This window comes from Ascaphus truei, chromosome 7, assembly GCF_040206685.1.
Source record: "Ascaphus truei isolate aAscTru1 chromosome 7, aAscTru1.hap1, whole genome shotgun sequence".
Classification (NCBI taxonomy): Eukaryota; Metazoa; Chordata; class Amphibia; order Anura; family Ascaphidae; genus Ascaphus; species Ascaphus truei.
The window spans coordinates 55,025,476-55,048,254 of record NC_134489.1 but is presented as its reverse complement, the minus strand read 5'-3'; the positions used below and the strand labels follow the sequence as shown (position 1 = coordinate 55,048,254).

The 22,779-nt window shown below is 43.5% G+C and overlaps 1 protein-coding gene across 1 annotated transcript in view; it reads right to left on the bottom strand.

Moving 5' to 3' along the window:
* PTH2R (parathyroid hormone 2 receptor) overlaps window positions 1–22,779 on the bottom strand; it is a 272,319-nt gene that overhangs the window by 79,857 nt on the left and 169,683 nt on the right. The window contains exon 8 of the mRNA XM_075608453.1: window positions 16,660–16,720. Coding sequence (XP_075464568.1) covers window positions 16,660–16,720 — 61 coding nt within the window. The remainder of the gene's footprint in view (window positions 1–16,659; window positions 16,721–22,779) is intronic.

The following is a 22,779-nucleotide window of genomic DNA, read 5'->3' as shown; positions in this document are numbered from 1 at the left end:
ACATTCTTGTGCTTGTATTTCTTTCTACACAAATCGATGTCTGTTAAAAAGATTTCTAAGGATCTAAGCATGAGAATAAAGGATATGTACACGAGAGGACAATGAATTTCAGATATTCAACGCTGGTTAAGTACTTCTGGCCTCGTTGTACCAGCAGCCACCGTGAGCAATCATGCCCACGGTAAGACCAAAAAATGCATGAAGACACCAACGGTAACTACCGCGTAAGTAAAGTATTTTGAATATGTTTTCTTTACCGTGCAGTACTGCAATAGCACTTTTATTGGTTAGATGGCTTATTGTTTTTAACAGAATGATTTTCCTAGCAATTATTAGATATACTGTACTGTACAATTTGTTTTTGTGGTGCACCTCCTTCCTCAATTATCATAATTACATTCTTACATTCTTATAATCAATTCTATTTCTACAGTATTTCAAAATCAATGGGTACAGGGTGGGTATAGTGGGCCCGGGGTGGGTAGTTAGGCCTCCTGGGTGGGTAACGGGGGAGGGTGGGTTAACCCCTTAATTACAATAGCGGTTAGTTATCGCTAAGGTGATTAAGGAGTTATGGGCCATTAGATTGTATTTTTTCATGGACCCTTGCTGGCAACGGATGATATGGACCTCGTATGCTGACGAGGATGCCCTTCATAATGGCAGGGGTAAGTAGAAAGTTTTATTTACTTTATTTGTGCTGGTTGGCTAATATTTGGTTTTATAATGGGAAAATTAGCTATTATCTATATCTGGACAATAGTTATTTTGCCCATTAATGTACTGTATGTGTTGTGGGAGGTTGTGTGGGGTAGCGGATGTGGGTAGTTGGGTTGTTGTGTTTATTTCTTTTTCTTGAGGGTAGAGGGATTGGGTGAAGGGGGTAGTAGCCGCAAGTGTGAGTGTTTAGTCCTTCTGGGGGTAGCGGGACTGGTTAACTCCTTCATTGCATAGCTGTTCCTCTTAAAGGGGAAGAGATGGCAGGGAGGCATGGGTGAGATCAGGTGTGTATGTCTGGGTTCAGAATTTGGGTAGATCCCCAGCAGCAGGAAGAAGTAGATAGAGGGTTGAATAGAGTATTTGTGTGGGTGTTTTTATTGAGGGGTAAAGAAGTTGTTGGGAGAGAGGGGTATTAATAATGGTACAGTGGGGAGTGGGGAAGTTGGAGAGAACAGAGACATTCACATATGAGTTGCAGTCCCGTGCCCAGGTTGGAGTAAAAAAGTTATGTTTTAAATTGTGTATTCATCTCTATACAGACAGTCTTGGTAACCAAGAGGTAGACAGGATGTCTGAATAGAGATCGGGGATCAAAGAGGAGAAGGGAAGCTATTTGGTGAATGGGGAAGGGTGGAGTATCGGGTCTGGGAACAAGGATTCTCCTTGGGGAGAGACACTTTGCCTACCCAGACTTAGTGGAGCCTACCCAGCGGGCGGTATGAGGCTGGCATTGGGAATCTGTGGCTGGTAGGCATACCATACTGTCTCTTTTGTTACCCAATATAATGAAATGGCACCGCAAATACGATATATTATGAACAAGCACTGGCCAATTCTACTTCGAGATAACACATTAGCTCAAATTCTTCCTCATAAACCAAATATTATATTTACGAAGGCTAACAACCTTAAGTCTAAGTTGGCACCTCGTTGTCCACTTAATAATTCTCGGCATAATCAACCTAATACCACCAAGGGCTTTTTTACGTGTGCCAAATGTCTGGCTGTTCTTATAGTATTAACACAAATAAATTTAAATCTAACGTAACCTCTAATATTTATTCCAATAAATCATTTATAAACTGTCATTCAGTGTTCGTTATATATTTGCTCCAGTGTCCCTGTGGCCTTCAATATGTAGGCAGCACTGGGAGGACATTTCAAAGGAGAATCTATGAGCATATATATAATATTAAAAAGGGACTAATTACTCATAGCGTCTCACATCATTTCCTTACACATCACAACAAAAATCCAACAGGACTGGTGTGTCAGGCGATTGAAACAGTTCGGGCCAACTGGAGAGGGGGGATAGATTGGATCAAACCAGTATGCGTGAGGCATACTGGATATATGAATTAAAGACCCTCTCTCCAGATGGCCTTAACATAGATTTTGAGCTGGGGGCCTTTCTGTATAAACAATTTTGTTACAGGGGTGATTTCTAGCTGTTCTGATATATCCCCAATGTGGCTCGATTTAGCACATAACAATGGGGATTGGTACACATTTATTTATGTTTTCTCATTTCATGGGTACCAATTGTATATTTCTAAATGTTTGCATTTGTTTTATTGTTCATTGTGGTAGATGTTATTTATATTGTTTTTTGTGATAGTAAGGCTGTATTTCTATGCTAGTAGTGATTGACAAGTACTCTGATCAATCTGGGTAATCACGGTGGAGATGAAGGGCGGATTCATTCGGCCAATCAGCGTCACCGTTTACGAATAAAAGTAACCAATCACTAGCATTATTCATATCCCCTGAAGAAGCGCACGAAACGCATAGGGTCAAAGTTCACTAGCTATACCTGACGGGACTGACGTGAGCAGTGCGACAAGCGTGTTTCTAACTACAAGCAGGAAGAGGCTAAACTCCCCTCAAGGTCCGCCCCCAGCATCGGAGCATCCGCCTTGGGAGCGCGGGACAGCACTGGAGTGCATCTACGGCCAGTTCAGTGTTACAGGAGGATCAGCTGACACCTTACTGTGGTCGATTCACATTGCCTGTTTACTCCAACCATCTTGTGAGTAGGGTCCTGGTTTTAACCCACGGACCAGCCTTGTCACAGTCATCCTTATTTCAGCAATTTTATTGTTTTTTATGGTGTATTAAATTAGCTTTTTTATATTTTCAGCCTTGCTAATATTTATCTTTACTTTTAATTTCATTTTTTGTCCTTGGTATTATGTGTTTTGAATGTAGTGTTGGTTGTTTGTTTTGTGTGTCTTATATGTAGTGTCAGCCATTTGTTTGTTTATCAGCAGTATTGCACTATGATATTTCTCTGTGTTTAATCCACATATCACGGAACGCACAGCCATATCACCTTCTTATCATCTGGATGCACAGGATTAAGAGAGTTCTGGACACTTCCCTCACTTTTTGGACTTTAAGACTCCCCCATATGGACTTGTAAGGCGCCGGTTCTATTTGTTTGTTTACTTGTTTTTCTGATCTGTTTCCGTCAGTATTGTGCCAGGCAGCCTAGCCCACATAAGGGTTTGAATTTTCTAATTAGGTCACATCACTTATTATTTTTACACTAGCGCTTTTTTCACACCAACCTTTCCTTATATCGGTCGGTACCAGAAACTTTTTCGAGTAGTCTTGAGCAGCCAGGATATGGGCACTAGCCAGTGTGGTCTTTAGTGCCTGGAACGCTGTTTCACAGGCAGGAGACCAGGCTACCAGAACTGGGAGTCGCTTCTGTATCAAGTCCATCAGGGGTATAGCTACAGCGCTGCACTGTGGGACAAACATCCTATAATAGCCAGCGGTGCCTAAAAAAGCCATAACCTGTTTCTTAGTCTTGGGAACTGGCCACTGCACAATAGCCTCAACCTTAGCTGGTTCAGGCTTGAGTTGCCCTCCACCCACCTTGTGCCCTAGGTACAATACCTCTGCCATACCTCCTAAACACTTGGTGGGTTTGCCCTTGCAAAACTTTGCATCCCTTCCAGTGATCTATTGACCAGATGTTGGAAGTTAGCCAGGGCATTTTTCATACCACATGGCATCACTAAAAACTCATATAGGTCACTTGGAGTGATAAACACTGACTTCTCCCTAGCCCCTTTGGTCAGAGGGATTTGCCAATAGCCTTTGGACAAATCCAAGGTACTGTAGTCAGATATCTTGCCCCGCGAGCTCATCTAGCAGCTCATTCATGCGGGGCATGGGATAGGCATCCAACACCATCTGAGCATTGAGCTGCCGGTAATCCACACAGAATCGGATGGTCTCGTCCTTTTTAGGCACCAGAACTACAGGACAAGCCCCAGCCAAACAAATAGCAGCAAATTCAAAGATGCGCTGTACTGGATAGATGCGAGCCGGCTTAAAAAATTTTGACTCAAGAATTCTTCTGTCCCACTTCTGAAGAACGTAGTGGTCGCGTCTGACATTGCATCCCAAAATCAGTTCCAGGACTTTCGTGAGTACTTACCGGTCATTGGAAAGGGCTCATAAAGAGGTAATTTTTATGAATTTCGTTTAAAGGATAGATTTAGTGTGTTAACCTGTAAATTGTGTTACATTGTGTGTATGTCTGTCAGGGAGGGAAGTGGAGGAGACAGAAGGGGCAGTCAGGGGAATGGCCTGTAAGGCTTGGGAGGCGGAGACCTGGGGAACAGGATAAGAAGAACCTGTGCACAAGCCCCCTGTAAGCTGGGGATGCGCGCGCACAGGTTGCAACACAGAGAGGGACCGCATGGAGCAGGGGAAGACTGCAGGAGGAGCACAGAGCCCAGAGAAGGGGGATGCGCGCGCGACACAAGACCGCGAGATTGCATGCAGCGGCAGGGAGGAAGAAGCAGGTGAGCCCGGGGGAGTATTGGCGGAGCGTGTGCGCGCGCCCTCCGTGGGCTGAGGGAGCGCACGCACCGGACGCATCACCAGGTGTGCGGAACGCCGCGCCGCGGGCACCACGCAAGGAGGAGGCAACGGATGGATGGCACCACAGGGGAAGGTAAAGCAGCTACCGCGGGGGAGAGGGAGCGGGGAGGATCAAAGCAGGGACTCAGGGAGCGCGTGGGAATGCGAGACCTGCGGGGAACGCGATGCGGCAAGGAGAGAGGTAGAAGGTGAAGGAATGGAGTGGAATGGAGTAGAAAGGGTAACAGGAGATAGGAGAGAGGGACAAGGAGAGGAAGGAATCTCCTGAGTCGTCACAGTATCCCCCCCTTGAGGATCAATCTCCGAGTAATCCAACCACTGCTTAAGGGGGAATTTCTGGTGAAACTGAGAAAGCAACCTTGGGGCGTGGATGTGGTGTGCAGGTACCCAGGAACGTTCCTCAGGACCGTAGCCCTTCCAGTGTACTAAAAACTGAAGTCCCTTTCTGGAGAAACGCGAGTCGATGAGAGACTGTATTTCGTACGCCTGTTGACCCAGGGTGGACACTGGATTGGGTCTCCGAGAGGGATCCGGGAAATGAGGACTGGACACAAATTCCTAAAGGAGGGAAACATGAAACACTGACGGGATTTTCATTAAGGAGGGGAAGATCGAGACGATAGGCTACTGGATTAACCTTCTCTAGGATTTTGAATGGTCCCAAGAATCTAGGGGACAGTTTGGGTGAAGGAGTTTTGAGCCTAATATTTTTGGACGAGAGCCAGACCAGATCACCAGGTTTGAAAGAAGGACCCTTTTGGCAGTGACTATCAGCCTTGGTTTTTTGTTTGGCCACCGCAGACTGTAAGGACTTGAGAATCTTTTACCAGGATTCTTGTAAGTTGGTGATATGAGAGTCGGCTGCAGGAACACCAGAAGGAGAAGGTGAGAGAGGGAGACTACTGGGGTGAAAGCCACAGTTGATAAAGAAAGGAGACTCCTGAGTAGACTCGTTCCTCAAGGAATTAATGGCAAATTCTGCCCATGGTAGAAGATCCACCCAGTTATTTGTGAGTCAGAAATGAAGCATCTTAGATACTGTTCAAGAGTTTGGTTCATCCTTTCAGTTTGACCGTTGGTTTGTGGATGGTATCCAGAGGAGAACAAGAGGGAGATACCCAATCTTTGAGAGAAGGCCTGCCAGAATTTTGAGATGAACTGAGACCCACGGTCTGGCGATAGAAATGGGAACGCCATGCAACCTGAAGATCTCTTTGGAGAAGACGTCCACCAAGGTGGCAGAGTTGGGAAGACCCTTGAGAGGAATAAAGTGAGCCTGCTTTGAAAATCTATCAACTACGACCAAAATAGTGTTCATCCCCTTGGAAATAGGTAGTTCAACAATAAAGTCCATCGAAATGTGTTTCTAGTGTTGTTCAGGGATGGGAAGAGGTAGCAGAAGTCCAGAAGGTTTATGATGGAGGGTTTTACTCTGGGCACATACAGGACAAGCGGAAGTAAATTCGAGAAGGTCTTCATTCATCTTAGTCCACCAAAAAGTCAGTTTAATGAGATCAGCCGTCGTTTTGAAGCCTGGATGACCAACTGCTCTAGAGGAATGACCCCAAATAAGATTTTATGGTGGAAACGTGGAGCCGCGTAGAGACATCCTTCTGGTACCCTGAACCTGCTGGGAATATGTGCTTGTGCCTTGTGGATCTCATCCAATACAACAAAGTTGTTAGCGGAGATTATGCACTTGGCCGGGAGAATAGGTTCCAAAATTTCTTTAGCCTCATTCTCAGAGGCAAACTGATGAGAAAGGGCGTCCCTTTTAACATTTTTGGTCCCAGGAATATAAGAGATCGTGTAGTTGAAGCGGGAAAAGAAGAGTGACCAGCGAGCCTGGCGGGAGCCCATGCGACGAGCCCCCTCAATATATAACAAATTTTTGTGGTCGGTGAGAATAGCGATTGGTTCTTTCGAACCCTCTAAAAGATGTCTCCATTCCTGGAGAGCCAACTTAATGGCCAAAAGTTGACGATTACCGACATCCTAATTCCTTTCTGCTGCTGAGAATTTCCGTGAAAAAAACCCACAAGAATGGAGTTTCTCTTGGGGAGTAGTCCTCTGGGAAAGAACTGCGCCAGCTCCTATGTCTGAGGTGTCAACCTCCAAAGTAAAGTGGAGGGAGGTATCCGGATGACGAAGGATGGGGGCAGACACGAACGCCTTCTTGAGAGTCTCAAAGGCTGCAATGGCCTCAGGTGAACAGGATGAGACGTCTGCGCCCTTTTTGGTCAAGGCGGTGATGGGAAGAGCAATGGAAATTTTTTTTTTGACAAACGTCCTGTAATAATTGGCAAAACCAAGAAAACTTTGCACAGCCTTGAGCGAATTAGGGAGCGGCCAGTCAAGAACTGCCTTCAGCTTCTCTGGGTCCATGGAAAAACCTTGGCTGGAGATGATATAGCCTAGGAAGGCCGTGGAAGCCTGGTGAAACAGACATTTTTCCATCTTGGCGTAAAGTCGGTTGGAACGAAGCCTGGAGAGCACAAGCTTGGTATGTTGAATGTGTTCCTCCAGATTTTTAGAAAAAATAAGAATGTCGTCTAGATAGACAATGACAAAAGTTCCCAATACGTCACGGAAGATGTCGTTCATAAATTCCTGAAACACGGCCGGGGCGTTACACAGCCCAAAGGGCATAACAAGATATTCATAGTGTCCAGAACGTGTGTTAAATGCTGTTTTCCACTCGTCTCCCTCCCTTATACGAATGAGATTATAGGCACCCCTTAAGTCAAGTTTTGAGAAGATAGAGGCCCCTTGGAGGCGATCGAACAGTTCAGAAATGAGCGGAAGTGGATACCTGTTTTTCACCGTGATCTTATTGAGACCGCGGAAGTCGATGCATGGCCTCAGTGATCCATCCTTCTTCTTCACAAAGAAAAAGCCAGCCCGGCAGGAGAGGTGGAGTTGCGGATGAATCCTTTTTCCAGGTTTTCCTGAATACTGCTGTGGCACAGTTTATTCGAGCATTTGCCCGTTCTGTGCCGCAGCAGTAGCCTGGCGCGCGCCCGAGTGTGACGGGCGCACGCCGAAGCAGCGGAAGAGCGCCCTCCGATCGGGGCGCTCTCCCTACCGCTGCCGGGTCCGCCGGGTCCCCCGGAACCCCCTGCCGCTGTCCCGCGATCGCGGGACACCAGGGCTCCCTCGGGGAGCCCCTGGACACGCGTGCAGCGGGCGCACGCTCCCGATGACGCGTGACCGCGCGTCTATGACGCGCGGCACGCCGAGGGGCGGCCACTAGCAAGCCGGGAGATTTCCCGGCTTGCGGTACCGACCACACTTCAATAAAGTGTGTCGGTAGTGTATAAGTAGACATGGCCTCGGTCTCCGGGATGGAGAGTGGATAAGACTTCGACTTCGGTAGAACAGTCCCAGGGATGAGGTCGACCGGGCAATCATACGGGCGGTGAGGAGGGAGGACCTCTGCTTGTACCTTGTTGAAGACGTCCAAGTACTCATGGTACACGACAGGTAGGGACAAATGATCGGCAGGTACTAAGTCCAGACCAGCAAGCACCACCACGGGAGGATCCGCTGATGTATCTGCGGACAAGGGCCACTGAATAGGCAGAGTACTGACCAATAATGCGCGGATTGTGGAGTTGAAGCCAAGGCAATCCTAATATAATTTGTACGGAAGGGGATTGGAAAACGTCAAAGACAATTACCTCCTTGTGACCATCAGCCAGGGTTAAGGTAAGAGGAATAGACTCCCAGGTGATGAAAGCCGGCTGGAGTGGTCGTCCGTCGATGGCCACAAGGCCAACTGGGCTCTTCCTTCTGACCATGGGAATATGATTCTCCAATGCGAACTGCTGGTCCAGGAAATTACCGCCCGATTCGGAATCGATGAATGCTTCGACCTTTAGGATGAGGTTGGGACCCTCCAGCGTGGCTGGTAGCATAAACTTCTTTGGGAGAGCTTTGGAAGAAGAGGGGTTAGGAGAGACCGTACCCGGTAGAAGCCCCTCTACCTTTACTGGGTGTGCCCGTTTCCCGGCTTCAAGAGACAATTCTGGAGATGATGTTCCGAGGAAGCACAGTAGAAACACAGCCTGTTCTGGCGCCGCCGCGCTCTCTAAGTTGCCTGGAGTTGTTGACTGCCGACCTGCATAGGTTCCGATGCCTCCAGGGCCAGGAGAGGAGTAGCAACTGACCTGTGAGAAACAACAGAGGGAGAAGAACGAGAACAGTGTCTCTCGTGTCGTCGCTCCTGCGTACGCTGATCCATGCGTACGCTCAGGGTGATGAGTTCCTCCAGGGACGTAGGCCGGGCGTGGGTAGCCAGATCGTCTTTCAACTTATCTGAGAGTTCGTGCCAGTACGCAGCGGTGAGGGCCTCATCATTCCATTGTACTTCGGCGGCCAGCGTACGGAACACGATGGCGTATTTGGCAGCTGAATTTCAGCCCTGAGAAACATGGAAGAGGGAGAAGGCGGCTGTCTCGCGCCGTGCGGGGGTATCAAACACAAGTTGAAATTCACGTCTGAATAAAGTATAATCTTGCGTTATTTCGCATCTACGCTCCCATAGGGGAGAGGCCCAGGCAAGAGCATCTCCGGTGAGCAGAGCGGAAATATAAGCAATTTTAGCACGGCCAGTAGGAAACAGAGAGGGGGCCATTTCAAACTGCACCTCACATTGGTTTAAGAAACCGCGGCAGTTGAGGGGGTTCCCATCATAGAAAGGGAATCCGTGGGCCAGGGCTGGCGTAGGTAGTGGCCATTGTTGGCGCAGAAGCCGTGGAACCATCCTGATGGGCAAAGGTGGCCAATTGCTGGGAGACAGTGGACAGCTGATCGCTAACAAAGTGTAAGGCCTCTATGGTAATACTTGTAACCACCTCAGGGGGGTCTGTGTTTGTTGGGCTCTGCATAATGTTATGCCTGTATGCCCGCAGACCTGGCTAGACCCCAGTACTGAGGTGGGAACGGTATGATACCCCACACCCACAGCAGTGGGATCAAGCCCGGAGTGTGGTATGGCGTTGCTGGGCCTGTTGGAAGAGTTGTTAGTATATACTTGCAATGCTTGGGGATGTCCGTAAGAATAGTCGTGTCCGTGTGCCGATGTTCAGGAGTCCAGAGGTTAGAATCGTCAGAGTATAAGCCAGGTCCTAGGAAGCCAAAGGTAAATGAAGTAGTATGCATAGCAGGGTTCAAAGGGTTACCAGAGAGCAGAGTAGTCCAGGGTAAGCAGGGGTCAAAGCCAGGGAAATCCAAGGTAACACAGGAGCAGGAAATCACAGGAACACAGAGGGAGCACAGCATAGGTCAGGTACACACAGGGAAACCGGAACTATGCAGAGCGGGGAAGAAGTGGACAGACAGGGGTTATAAAGGAGGGCATACCAATAGGAGAGAGGGGAGGAGTAGAGAGAGAAGTGGGAGACGACAGGGATAGGACAGGGAGAGAAGAGGAGGAGACAGAAGGGGCAGTCAGGGGCATGGCCTGTAAGACTTGGGAGGCGGAGACCTGGGGAACAGGATAAGAAGAGCCTGTGCGCGTGCCCCCTGTAAGCTGGGGATGCGCACGCACAGGTTGCAACACAGAGAGGGACCGCATGGAGCAGGGGAAGACTGCAGGAGGAGCACGGAGCCCAGAGAAGGGGGACGCGCGTGCGACACATGACCGCGAGATGGCATGCAGCGGCAGGGAGGAAGAAGCAGATGAGCCCGGGTGAGTATTGGCGGAGCGTGTGCGCGTGCCCTCCGTGGGCTGAGGGAGCGGACGCACCGGACGCGTCACCAGGTGTGCGGAACGCCACGCCACGGGCACCACGCAAGGAGGAGGCAATGGGACGGATGGCACCACAGGGGAAGGTAAAGCAGCTACCACGGGGGAGAGGGAGCGGGGAGGATCAAAGCAGGGACTCAGGGAGCGCGTGGGAATGAGAGACCTGCGGGGAACGCGCTGTGGCAAGGGGAGAGAGGTAGAAGGTGAAGGAGAGGAGTGGGAAGGAGTAGAAAGGGTAACAGGAGACGGGAGAGAGGGACAAGGAGAGGAAGGAATCTCCTGAGTCGTCACAATGTCTTTTCCTGAAAAAAAATACATTTTATTTTACCTCCTTGCTTTGCTCAATCAATGATCCCGGTATAAAAAGTTGTTGATAAACCTGGTCTCCCGTGACACCTTGTGACTGTATAGGAACTCAAAGGGAGAGAACCCAGTAGATTCTTGCGGTACCTTGCGGTATGCAAACAGCAAGTGCTGCAGGTGAATCTCCCAGTCCTTCCCTTCAGCCTCTATAAAATGTTGCAGGGTACCATTAAACCTCTCACATAGACCATTTGTCTGGAGGTGGTAAGGGGTTGTGCACTGGTGGTTCATCCCTCACGCATCCCAGAGATACTGTTACAATTCACTCATGAATTGCGACCCTTGATCAGTTAGAATCTCACTAGGGAAACCTACAGTACTCTAGTAAAAATAACTAACAATGCTTTTGCTACTTCCCTAGCATCGATGATGGTAAGGGCTACAGCCTCAGGGTACCTGTGGCAAAGTCCACCAGCGTGGCGATATAGCACTTGCCAGACAAACTATGGATCATGAGGAGTCCCGCCTTACCCACTCACTGGCAGGCATCATAGGCATGGCAGAACTACTGCCCATGATGCCCCCATCCAGGAGTAACACTTCAAAAGCCGGGCTCTCTCCGAGTCACCCCCTGATGCCCCACTAGTGGTAGGGAGTGGGCTTCCTGTAACAGTTGCTGCCTATACTCCCTCGGTACCACTAACTTCTTCAACCATACCATATCTAGCCCGGTAGAACTATGCTCTCTATACAAGAGCCCATGGTGCCATAAGTAGCGATCTGACCCATTGTCCGAGTCAGACCGGATGCCCAGAGTCTCATGCCCTCCAAGCTGGAATAAGACTTCACTGCTTCCCTAAACTGTGTCCCTAATTCTGGCCACCCACCCATAGTCTCAAATTCGGGGGAAAGGGAAACAGGTAAAGGGAAAGGTAAGTCATCACACTGTCGCGACTAAGTTTGTCTTACCTGCCTGACCTCCATTGAGACCCCTAGAACTGTTGGTCCCAAATGTAGGGGTTCAACTCTTGATGACTGACTCCTGGTAATCGCTGCAACAAGAGCCAGTTCGGTCATAAAAACACATGCAACATGCCCTAGGTCATTACCAAGGAGAACCTCAGTATCTAACGCGAGCAATACCCCCACCTCCCTCATGCCATGTCCAGCACATCAATCAAGGAATACCCGGGCAACTTGGAGTGACTGCGGTCCTCCATCTGGCATGGTCACTTGCATTTCTATGCCCGTAAGCAAATCCTATGGTCTCACCATATTGGACGGACATTGTAACAGTGGCACCGGAGTCAAGCAAGCCAGCTGCTTGGCAATCTCTGATGGTCACTTGGCAAAAATGATTCTGCTGGACATCGTTGGATTGCAGCCCGACCGGCGCAATCTGATGTACCTCCATCTCCGCTGTGGTTTCAGGGGCTGTAGGTGCAGGATCCTCTGTCGGCGACTCCCGCTGACTTGGCTGGATGGCTGTACCTGGCTCACATGGATCAGGGGTAACCAGATGGGCTTGAACTTTATTATTGAGCCCAGTTACCCCCTCACCATCACACTGGTCTCCCATGACAGTACATTTCCTCAACTCCCTGCTGATCAAGGACTGCAGCCTTTACGCTTGTGTAGCCCAGCACTCCAGTATTGTCAAGGATTGATACAAAACACAGAGAGTGCAATAGTGGGTTTCTTCTCTAGCTTGGATTATTATCCAAACTAGATTTTTGTGTTGTCAAGGATTGATAAGCTTTTTGGACTTCACACATTTGCTGGTGGACCAGACAGGGCTGCCCATTCCTCCTGAGGCCACAGGAATACTGTAGCCACATTCTCAAAGGCGACAAGGAATGCCTCCAGATCATCGTCTGGCCGCATCTTGGTCAGCTTGGCACCAAACCCTGGTTCTCTCCCGTTAGAGTTCCGGGCTGCTGGAATCTGGACAACCATAGTATACCATCTGCTATTGTTCTTGTCGCTGCTGCTGTTGTTGGTGTTGGGTTTCAGCAAGTCACTTTAATAAAAATCCACTTCCATTCTGGTGATCTTTCAAGTGTGTTCCTTATGCTGACCATGGGAGGTACTATACCACTTGTAACACCAAATATAACCGAGCGGCCTTATAAGGTAGCATTAGTAAGGAGTTTACATGCCAGCTTCTTTCAAACCATAGTTTTTTACTGTATTTCCCAGACTGGGAAAAATCAGGTTGTGGGATAAGCAATAAAATAAATAGCACAACTATGCCAGTAACCAAACTGTTCCTAGTTCTTCTGCATAGTGAAAGTCCCAGCTCTTCCCCAGATAAACCATCTGGTAACCTGCTTCCTTGTAGGTTGTGGATCACTCCCTAAATATGTCTGCTGGCTCCTTTTTAACCCCAAATCCTAACCAGGAGTTTATTGGGACCAATCCCTGCACTACATGCAGAACCTGAAACTTTGCTATGGTTTCCTTGGACTCGCATAGTGAAGGAGTTTAACCCCTTCACTACCTACCCTCCTCTACTACCTATAAACTCATGCAAACACAAAAAAAATGCTATGGGGTGGAGTTATGGGTGGAGTTTATATATTTTGTGGCCCACATCGAATCTACTTGCATTTACTTTTACGCTAAGAAAATAATTCTTAATGCATTCTTATAAACAAGGCGCACACCATACAAACAATAAGAAAACATGCCCCAAATGCAACAAAATGTATAAGGACATATCAACATACCATATGCCACTAATCATTTTTGTAAAGAATTTTTTGTTTACGTAATGCATACTTTCAATATCGTTTTTTTAAAAAAATCAATTTTTATACATGGCACCCACCCTGTGAATAATTCTGTCCCCATCTATGTGAAGAAAAGAATCATCCTCAAATCTTTGATAGCTGGATGAGGATCAAAAGTTTACTCTCGGGTCTACAGTGCCACTAGTTCTATACAGAACAAATAAATATCTTATTACAGTATATTCAATAGGATAAGATGCTTTGCTGCAAACATGTACTGTATTAGAATTTTGATCAATTTTACCCTTTTGTTTGTTTAGTTCAAGTGTGCACACACTGCAAAACAGTTTAGCTATTTAAGATGCAGCCATTTCTTAGACCTTTACAGCTTGGCCACCTGCTATGTTTACTAGTAATGGCTTATAAGACTCAAATCAGATGCATGTCCTGCTCGATTTACAGAAAGTTGACATTTCATCAATGAATCCCTCCATGCTGTCAGTCTGCAAACATTCTGACCGGAATTAATATATTGGGAAACCTGACAAACCTGTATAGTCACTGTATACTTTCAAAATATCTATTATCAGAGTAGGAAAATAGAATGGGCTGAAAATATGTTTTGCGATACAATAATGTCTCTGCTTCTGGTATGGTGTTTGTGGGTAAATTAGCATTGATGTATTGTTTTTCTGTATTTTACAAACCCCAAAAATGTACTTATATTGATGTTTTCTAGTTATGTTTACAGTAATATATGTGATCTTATTCGGGTCATTTTAAAAACACAACAATTACAAACTGATATAGTTCAAAGTGACATTATTCAATTGAATATACAGTGTCACAATAATTAAAAAAATGTAATTGGTGATGTCTTGAACCCCAGAGAAATACATTCCTCTGACAAACGTAAATAATTACAGTGATGATCTTCTGAACCATTATGTTGACCTGTCCAAACGGATATCCATTAATCAACCTTTATTTGCAGCTACAAGGACTCCTACTGTAAATCATTGTTCTGCAACAAATGTCTAGTCCATCTGGCAGCAAAGGGGTTCAACTACTGTATACCCCTCTGTGAAAGGCCCTGCAACAGATAACTTTCATGAAGCCTGGTTATTTATTGAGCACAAATGGTCTTGAGTAATCACAGATGCACCAGTTACAAATATTATACATTTGAAGGAATCTTGATAAATGAGTCCTAGTATATTTAATTACATTTTTTAATGTGGAAAAGAGCACATACATTATATTCAGATACAATTTTCCCTATTACGTTCACAACATTTTATGACTCTTTTTGAAAATGTGTATATTTTCCTTTTTATAGGATTGAGAACATATTTTTGACAGCTGAAATTTTTTTTCCACTTAAACATTATAGTGCTAGTGCTTTGAAGAGATGTCTGGGGATGTGACAGCAGACCATAAATCATGTCAGACATGGTGACAATAATATTAGAAAATTCAAGTTTCCTGAATTTGTGCATGTCTGGTAATAAATAAAAATGGTCATCTAGAATTGTCTTGAATGTATTTTGTTGTTTCAATAGAAAGAACTACTTTATCTTTTCAGAAATAAATTAAATATAACCAATGTTAGTATATTCATCACAATTTAAGTGAGTTTTATAGGCTATCACATGCAATGGTATTTGTATTTTCAAAACAGAAAATATTTGAGTTATGCAAACAAATGATTTAGCCATTTTGACATTACCGTCTTTCAGTTAATAATACAGCTGGTAGTGCAATTATAGCCTTTTTATACTGAGAAGCTATTCAACAGTACATACAGTAGAACATAGCATAACAAACCGTTAAAACTGAGTAAATCACACTCGGTAAAAAATGAAAATATCACTTATTACCACAATTTTATTACCGAAGTCATCAAACGTGTGGTCATTTATCAGATGCAATTTTTTTTAACTTCATGCAATGTGGGAATTAACATGATCATTAATAATGCATTAACTACCACATCGTGCTGGCATTACTAATATTTGTACCTATGGTATTTTGCCAACAAAGGGCTTTGGGGCAAATTGAGGATCCGATGAATGCCAATGAATTAGAAATACTTTAGGCCACCGGACCTGGATTTATTTTTATGGTGTTTATTTTTTATAGTTTTGGCCATGAGGCCTGGATTGTTTGGGTATAAAAAAAAATGTTTGTTTTTTTTTACTAGGCATAGGGCCTGAATAGTTTTTTTGGGGGGCTGAGGAGTGATTTTATGGATCTCAGATTTTGGATAATTTTTTTTATATTGATTTTTACTTTTTGGTGGCCATTGGGCCTTTGTGAATTGGTTTTGGCGTGGCTTCTGCCCTGAATATGAAGATGGACTTCATCCAGGGAGGGTAAGTAACCTATTTTTATTACAGGTTCCCATTGATTGCCAATGTGACGCTATTTCCCGTAGGGATAGGGAAAGGGTATTACACATGTATAGTAATTAAAAGTAAACATTGGATGAGAGAAGTCCTGCTCTTAATAGCTTGCAGTCTGTGTTATTATTATTGTTGTTATTATTGTGTATTGTGTACTGTGGGTAATATTTGGGGCCTAATGTGGGACCACAGAAGTAAAGGAGTTATTATATAAATCTGTTGTGTTGTATTATTGGGGTATACCATAAATGTATACGTGTTTCTATGAGGAGCCATTCCGCTATTCGGGATCCTCATAGGTGGAGGCGCTGCACCAGAGAGAGAGAGAGAGAGAGAAACACACCGTCACCCCAGGCTCTCTATTAGCAGAGGCTCAGGACTCCTGTAAGTCATACAAATAGCACCAGTACCGTAATTACCACTATTTCCCATAGGGATAGGGAAAGGGTGTTACACATGTATAGTAATTAAAAGTAAACATTGGATGAGAAAAGTCCCTGCTCTTAAGAGCTTGCAGTCTGTGGTGTGTTAAGAGACATATAGAGACAACATTACATGGAGCGTCAAATCTTATAGGGCAGGCGTCAATAGAATAATGTGAGAATGAATAGATCTAATGTATATTTTTACATACTATAAAGGTCCTTTTTACTAGAGATGGGCACATTTGTTTGGCAGATTTTGATCCAAAGCTGATTAGCCAGTTCCTTTGATCAATATCAAAAAGGGTGATTTGCTTTTTGCAGATTTTCTTTTTTTATTACCAACACACTCCGCGGATTCCGCAACCCGTGGAGGAATTTGTAAAAACAGTAAGTACCAGATATTGCTATTTAAATATATATCTTACCTTGCATCTGCCAGGGTTGCTCGCACTACTGCCCATATTACTGCAAAAACAGCTGGGAACCCTACAATTACAAAAAAGTTATTAGTGATTTGTGATATTAAAATGCATATGATAATTTTTTTTTTTAAAAAGCATACACCAACATTGACATGAATGTCTTAGTATGTGCACAGTTCTGTTCAATAATACACTGAATATTTCTGTTGTTTGAGTACAGTTTGCATAATATTTCCCTAACACATAACACATAATTTTAGAAATATATACAATACAGGCGGTCCTCGGGTATCTGATGGAATTCATTCTGGAAACTAGCGTTGGATAGTGAAAGCATTGCAAAGTGAATCCCATGTTAATGGGCAGCAGCGAGCGGCAGATAATCTGGTCCACCATCTGATAATCCATTCTGCAGAATGCATTGTGAAGCATCAGATAATCCATTTGTCGTAAAGTGAAACGACGGATAGTGAGGACCGGATGTACAAGTAATACACTGGCGACACACTTTATTCGAGCTTGGCTAGTCCCACGAATTCGGGTATACCCGGGTGTATTGAGGTTTGTGACTGTTTTCTGCCCGAGTACATTGAGTTATTTTCCAAGCAGGGATTGAAGCATTTTATTCCCGCTGGCTGCAATACTGCACAGTATATATATATAAACTGCATTACAATTCATGAATTTATGCCATCTGGTAGACACGCGAAGCATTGCAGCCTATTAAATCCTAATCATTATCATTTAACAGATCAGCCGCCCATCAGCCAGGCATGAACCCAGGCTGGGAAGGCAAATGCAACGGGGCTTGTCAGAGGTTAGGAGTGGCGCATTCCAGGTATCTGCCAGGTACATACCGGGTATTTACTCGAATAAAGTGTGTCGGTGCAGTAGCTAGATTACATTAAATATGATAGTATTTAATTACTCCCAACTCAGTGAATTTATGAATATTAATAATATATTGTATTTTTTTTATTACAGACACTAATACTACAAAGACATTTAGGCAGAGTGAATTGGGTTTGATTTTCGTCAGTACATTTAAGACACTCTAGTATATATACAGTATACGGTAGCATCCGCCACGGAATATAAGGGGTAAGTCGATGCACAGTGAGAAACTGGCTCATAATCACTCAAAGTGGAATTGAAGGAGGCTGGAATTTAACTAACAGTCACAAACTAGTGTCATTATTTAACAGAGACAAACAGTACAATTGACTACAGATGGACGAATTTGTTGAAATGCGATCTGTTTTTTTCCAAACATCAGAAACAATTTGAAAAAATTGCAAATATGTTGTTGATTTTTTTTTTCAAGTTTGCAGTCAATCTAATTTAAAGATCCTCTTCACAAATATGAACAGTTTGACATATTGCTTTATAATGTCTTTGCACATTGACATAGTTTTGCTAATTTTCAAATATTCTCCATTCATATTTGTAAACTTTAACAAATGTTGGCATTTTTTTGTATTCAAATAAAAAAAATGCTAAGTGGAGTCTTTTCTAACTAATACATTTGTGAATATTAAAGATCAAAAAAACCACAATTTTTGTTGCAATTTAGAATATTTGAGAAAAAATGTGTTCACCTCTTAATTTGAGCCTGTGTTTTGGTTTTGGTTCTAAAAGGTGTTGAGGTTTTATCTTTGATTATGTCCCTTAGTTTTCGTTTTTAATTATAGTGAAATATAATATACTGTACAGTATGCATGGAAAATGAAATGTTATTGAATTTTCAGAGTTTTTATAAATATGAATTAGATATTAAATAAATGAAATTATTGTAACACTTTAATTATATATATATTAAATATATTTGGTGATATTTTGGATTTATTTACACATTTTAATGGTAATGCATTTGGTCTGGTTTTCACATCGGTAATTGATCCTGTAGAAATAGTTTTTTTGGACCTGAGATTGAGGATTGATTCGGATCTGTGGATTCAAACGGACACACGTATTAAAGAGGTGTCCATGAATAGCTACATACATGCTAAAGTACTAGCAGCCATCATTCTAAATGGCTATCCAATATACCTTATAGTCAGTTCAGTAGGTTACGTCGAAATTGTTCCACTGAACTTGACTTTTTAGCTCAATCCACCCTGCTCAGGGAGAGATTCCTCTCCAAGGGATATAATAGTGTCCTTGTGGAGGAGTCTTTTTTGAAGGCAGCAGGATCAGACCGGAATGGTCTTCTTTTGGAGTCCAAAAATAGGCAATTGGTTCAAAGACCTGTCAAAAAACAAAATGGACGGGCGTACTGTTTTTTCTACAAAATTTAGTGGGTCATCACGCCCTATGGAAGCCATTATTAGACGACATTGGCCGATCCTTATGGGGGACCCGGTTTTATCTGTGGGTCTGGAGTCTAGGCCGACTATTATCTACAGGAGGGCAGATAGTGTTAAAAATATGGTGGCTCCCACTAAAATTTGTACTGATTCATTATCTTCTTTTTTGAAACCATCAGGGAACTATAAGTGTGGTAGAGGGAGGTGCATCACATGCACCTTCATTGATTGTAAAAAAGATTTTTATCTTGTTCCAGGTATTATCCCCTTATTAGTTAAATGATTTGTGAACTGTTTAACTACACATGTAGTATACCTCCTGACATGTGGTTGTGGCCTCCATTATGTGGGTAGAACCACACGGCCACTCAGTACCCGCTTCTTGGAGCATAGAAGAAATATTCTGAATGGGGTTACTAATCTGTTAATCTGTGTAATGGGGTTACTGTATGTATCCAAACATTTTTTGTTGGTTCATAATAAATCCCCTGACAGTTTGCGAATTATGGGTCTGGAGGTTGTTCCTCCTTTTGTACTAGCCGGTGATCGTTGTAGACTCCTTTCCAGAAGGTAGAGCTTCTGGATTTTTAAATCAAATTATTTGGTTCCCTATGGGTTAAATGAGAACCTTTACATTAGTACTATTGTTTAGGTTGTCAGGTTCTCCTTTTATTAACTTTTATATTAATTAATTAATATTTTAATTTTTATTATAAATGCAGGTGTTTAGTTATTTTAATTCATTTAATATAGTATCAGTTTCAATATTTAGTACTACATGTTTAATATTCATTTCTTATATATTTTATTTTAGAATGCACTGTGGTATTGTTATGCTCTAAGACATATTTATTGTTTTTATTTTTTATCTCCTGTTTGTTGTCTTTTTGTCACTATGCGCTTTTTTGTCAATTATAGTTGGGTGTTCTCATTGTCTTTGTGACCAATGAAATCCTAAACATTAGAGTGTATATATATCTAGTAGGACAAGGTACGTCATAATCCTCTGACGAAGTCGGCAAAGACCGACGAAACGCATAAGGCTGACGTCACCACGTTCATACACATGGTGCTTCTATTCTATCATGGACACTTGTTTACTGGATGTTCATCATGGTCGTACGCTGGGAGTACTAGTAGTGGGACCTGACCGGACTTCTATACTGATAGCCTGGATTGATCGGGATATCGTGGCTGCCAGCATTAGTGGCACCACTGAGCCTCCGGCGGTGTTACACGCACCTGCTGCGGTAGTGAGTATTGGCGGTCATCTTCCTCTATGTACACCGGGTAACTACACGAGTTCACCAAAAGATACCTTTATATGAATTGTTCATTTCTTCATCTTGTAAGTGTGAATTGTTTACTATGCATCTATTTTATTAAAATCATATTATTCTATATCATGGAAGTTATTGCACTAGGAGGTGCGCTTTTTTTTCATAGTTAATTTGGGGAGTGATACTCCTTTGGATGTAGCAGCCCCCCTTTATACCTATTCGACTGGCGTTGGACTTTATCATTTTTATGAAGAGGAGTTCAATGACACTCTATGTCTGATATATTCTGGACTGGACTTTATTCATTTGTTGGTATTAATTGATTATTTTATTTTCACTAGATATATGTGTTTGCGCTGTTTGTTTTTTTCCCCATATACAATATGACTGATCTGTGCTGTGTCCATCCCTATCAACTGATGTTCTAGGTGATGTATTACTTTTACAGATATATACACACATGTCCCCCTTGTGTATTGTGTGGGGTGGGGTGTTGGTAGAGGTGAGGGTAAACAAGCAACCCTCCTCTTCTTAAAATGCCCCCATTAGACATTTCCTCCCAGTCCCACGCATATTTTTAAATTTACAACATTACAATCCTTGTGACTGAGTGCTGAAAGACTGGGTTCTTTTTCTTTCATATGATATAACCATGTGGGTCCTCACCAGAGATATATTTGGATTTTTTTTTTGTTTTTCAGTGAATTCACGAACATTCACTAAACAGAGAAAAATCTCTTTATGAATGTACAAATAAGTTATCGTTTTTTTTTTTCATTTTGAGTATTAAAATGTAAAAGAAAACTAGTGCCATTTTTTAACTTTTACAAATTTGCCAATCTCTTGTCCCTACTCCCTTTGGTGATCTTGTAGGTGCCACGGGGGCCGTGCTCGATGTGCAAATTGACTTCCTCTCTTCTGCTGACCCAGCTTTCCATGACTGGGGATTAAACATTGGGGCTGACATGGTGTCAGTGGCGGCAGAACAAGCAGGAAAGAGGGAGCTCCATCTACAGAAGGCTCCAATTGCAGTTAACTCTCCTGTGGACTATATCATAGTACTGCAGGAGGTAGGGATCCATGATTTAGGAAGGAAAATGCATACACATCAAATTGGATTACCGCTCACCTAATTAGATGTGATCATAATTAGAACGACAACCGGTGCATATAGGGATAGAGGTAATCCGAACATAAAGCAAAGAAAAATGGGGACTGCAAAATCTCCCTAAAGTCCCTATTTACTGCACTCAGGATAAGTCACAGAATATTGGGGATAAATAGTCTCAGACAATAGTGTCAGACAGTCATTGGATGAAAACTCCATATAGTAACTGCTCCCATCACTGTAGGAGGACAGGTAATAGTAAAAGCCATACATTGGCTAGAAAATAATATAGATTTATTTAAACAACTATAGGACAACAATGCATTACGTGAATATATAGAATGTGCAGGATAAAAACAAATAACTCCAATAAAAGTGATAGTTGATTGCTATTGTGATGTAGAACACAATGTTATTTAATATTCTAGATTCGAATAATAATACTCAAAGCACTTTAGAATCGTCCATTATCTGATGTCACATGTATATCAATCAGATACTGGTACTGTATGTAGACACATTTTTAATACAGTACTTGGGTATGTATGTATGATCAGGTAGATGATACTCACAGTGAACCATATATATATATTGGAAGGGAAATGCAGCAGTAATAAGTATTTTCACAGCATTTCACTTAAACCTAATATAGAAAAACTCAAAAACAAAATATATAAATCCAATTAAAGTTAACATACAAACTATGGCATGCGTGCCGCCTGGAGCTGAAAGGCGGACGACTGGTGAGGCGACAGAGGAATTTGTTATTGGCCGGTGACAGTCGCGCCACATGAGCGGTTCAGCCAATAAGGGAGAACCGCTCACCGTCACGCCTCCGCCACGCTTTCAAGCCTCCTCTGCTAATCTTCTTGCCTGTCTTGCTGGTATAATCAAGACGCCGCTCGGCGGCAGCACAGGGTGACATCACAGGATAGCGCTGTCGCCCTGCAGCTCTTGGTATAATCAAGGCCTAAAATGGTCTCTTTTATTAGTAGATTCGTGTGTTTCTAAACTAAAGTAAAGTTTTGACCATGTCGTGATCCTCAGAACACAAGTCAAATGGCCTGCATTAGATGGTACAGATGTAGCAAAACTTATTCTTGGGCAACTGGGCAAGCTGCATGATCATGACCAGGCCTGCCCTGGTGCTAAAGGATTACCACTGTGGGGGCTCCTATTCAGAAGCATTGGCCCCCCAGAGCACGATCGCAGCAGCCCATGTCCGGACCCATAGATTTGTCCTTTTTTATCTGTAGCTCCAGGGACAGTAAGGCTTGCTACATCTGTATTTTTATACTTTTGGTGAGCATTACATTTTATTGTGATACCATTTAATAAAGTTTTCCATTTTACCGACTGAAAGAATTTCAAAAGTATATTTGCCTTTCTTATTGTTGTTCAACCATGTAGAATGCACATGTGTACAATA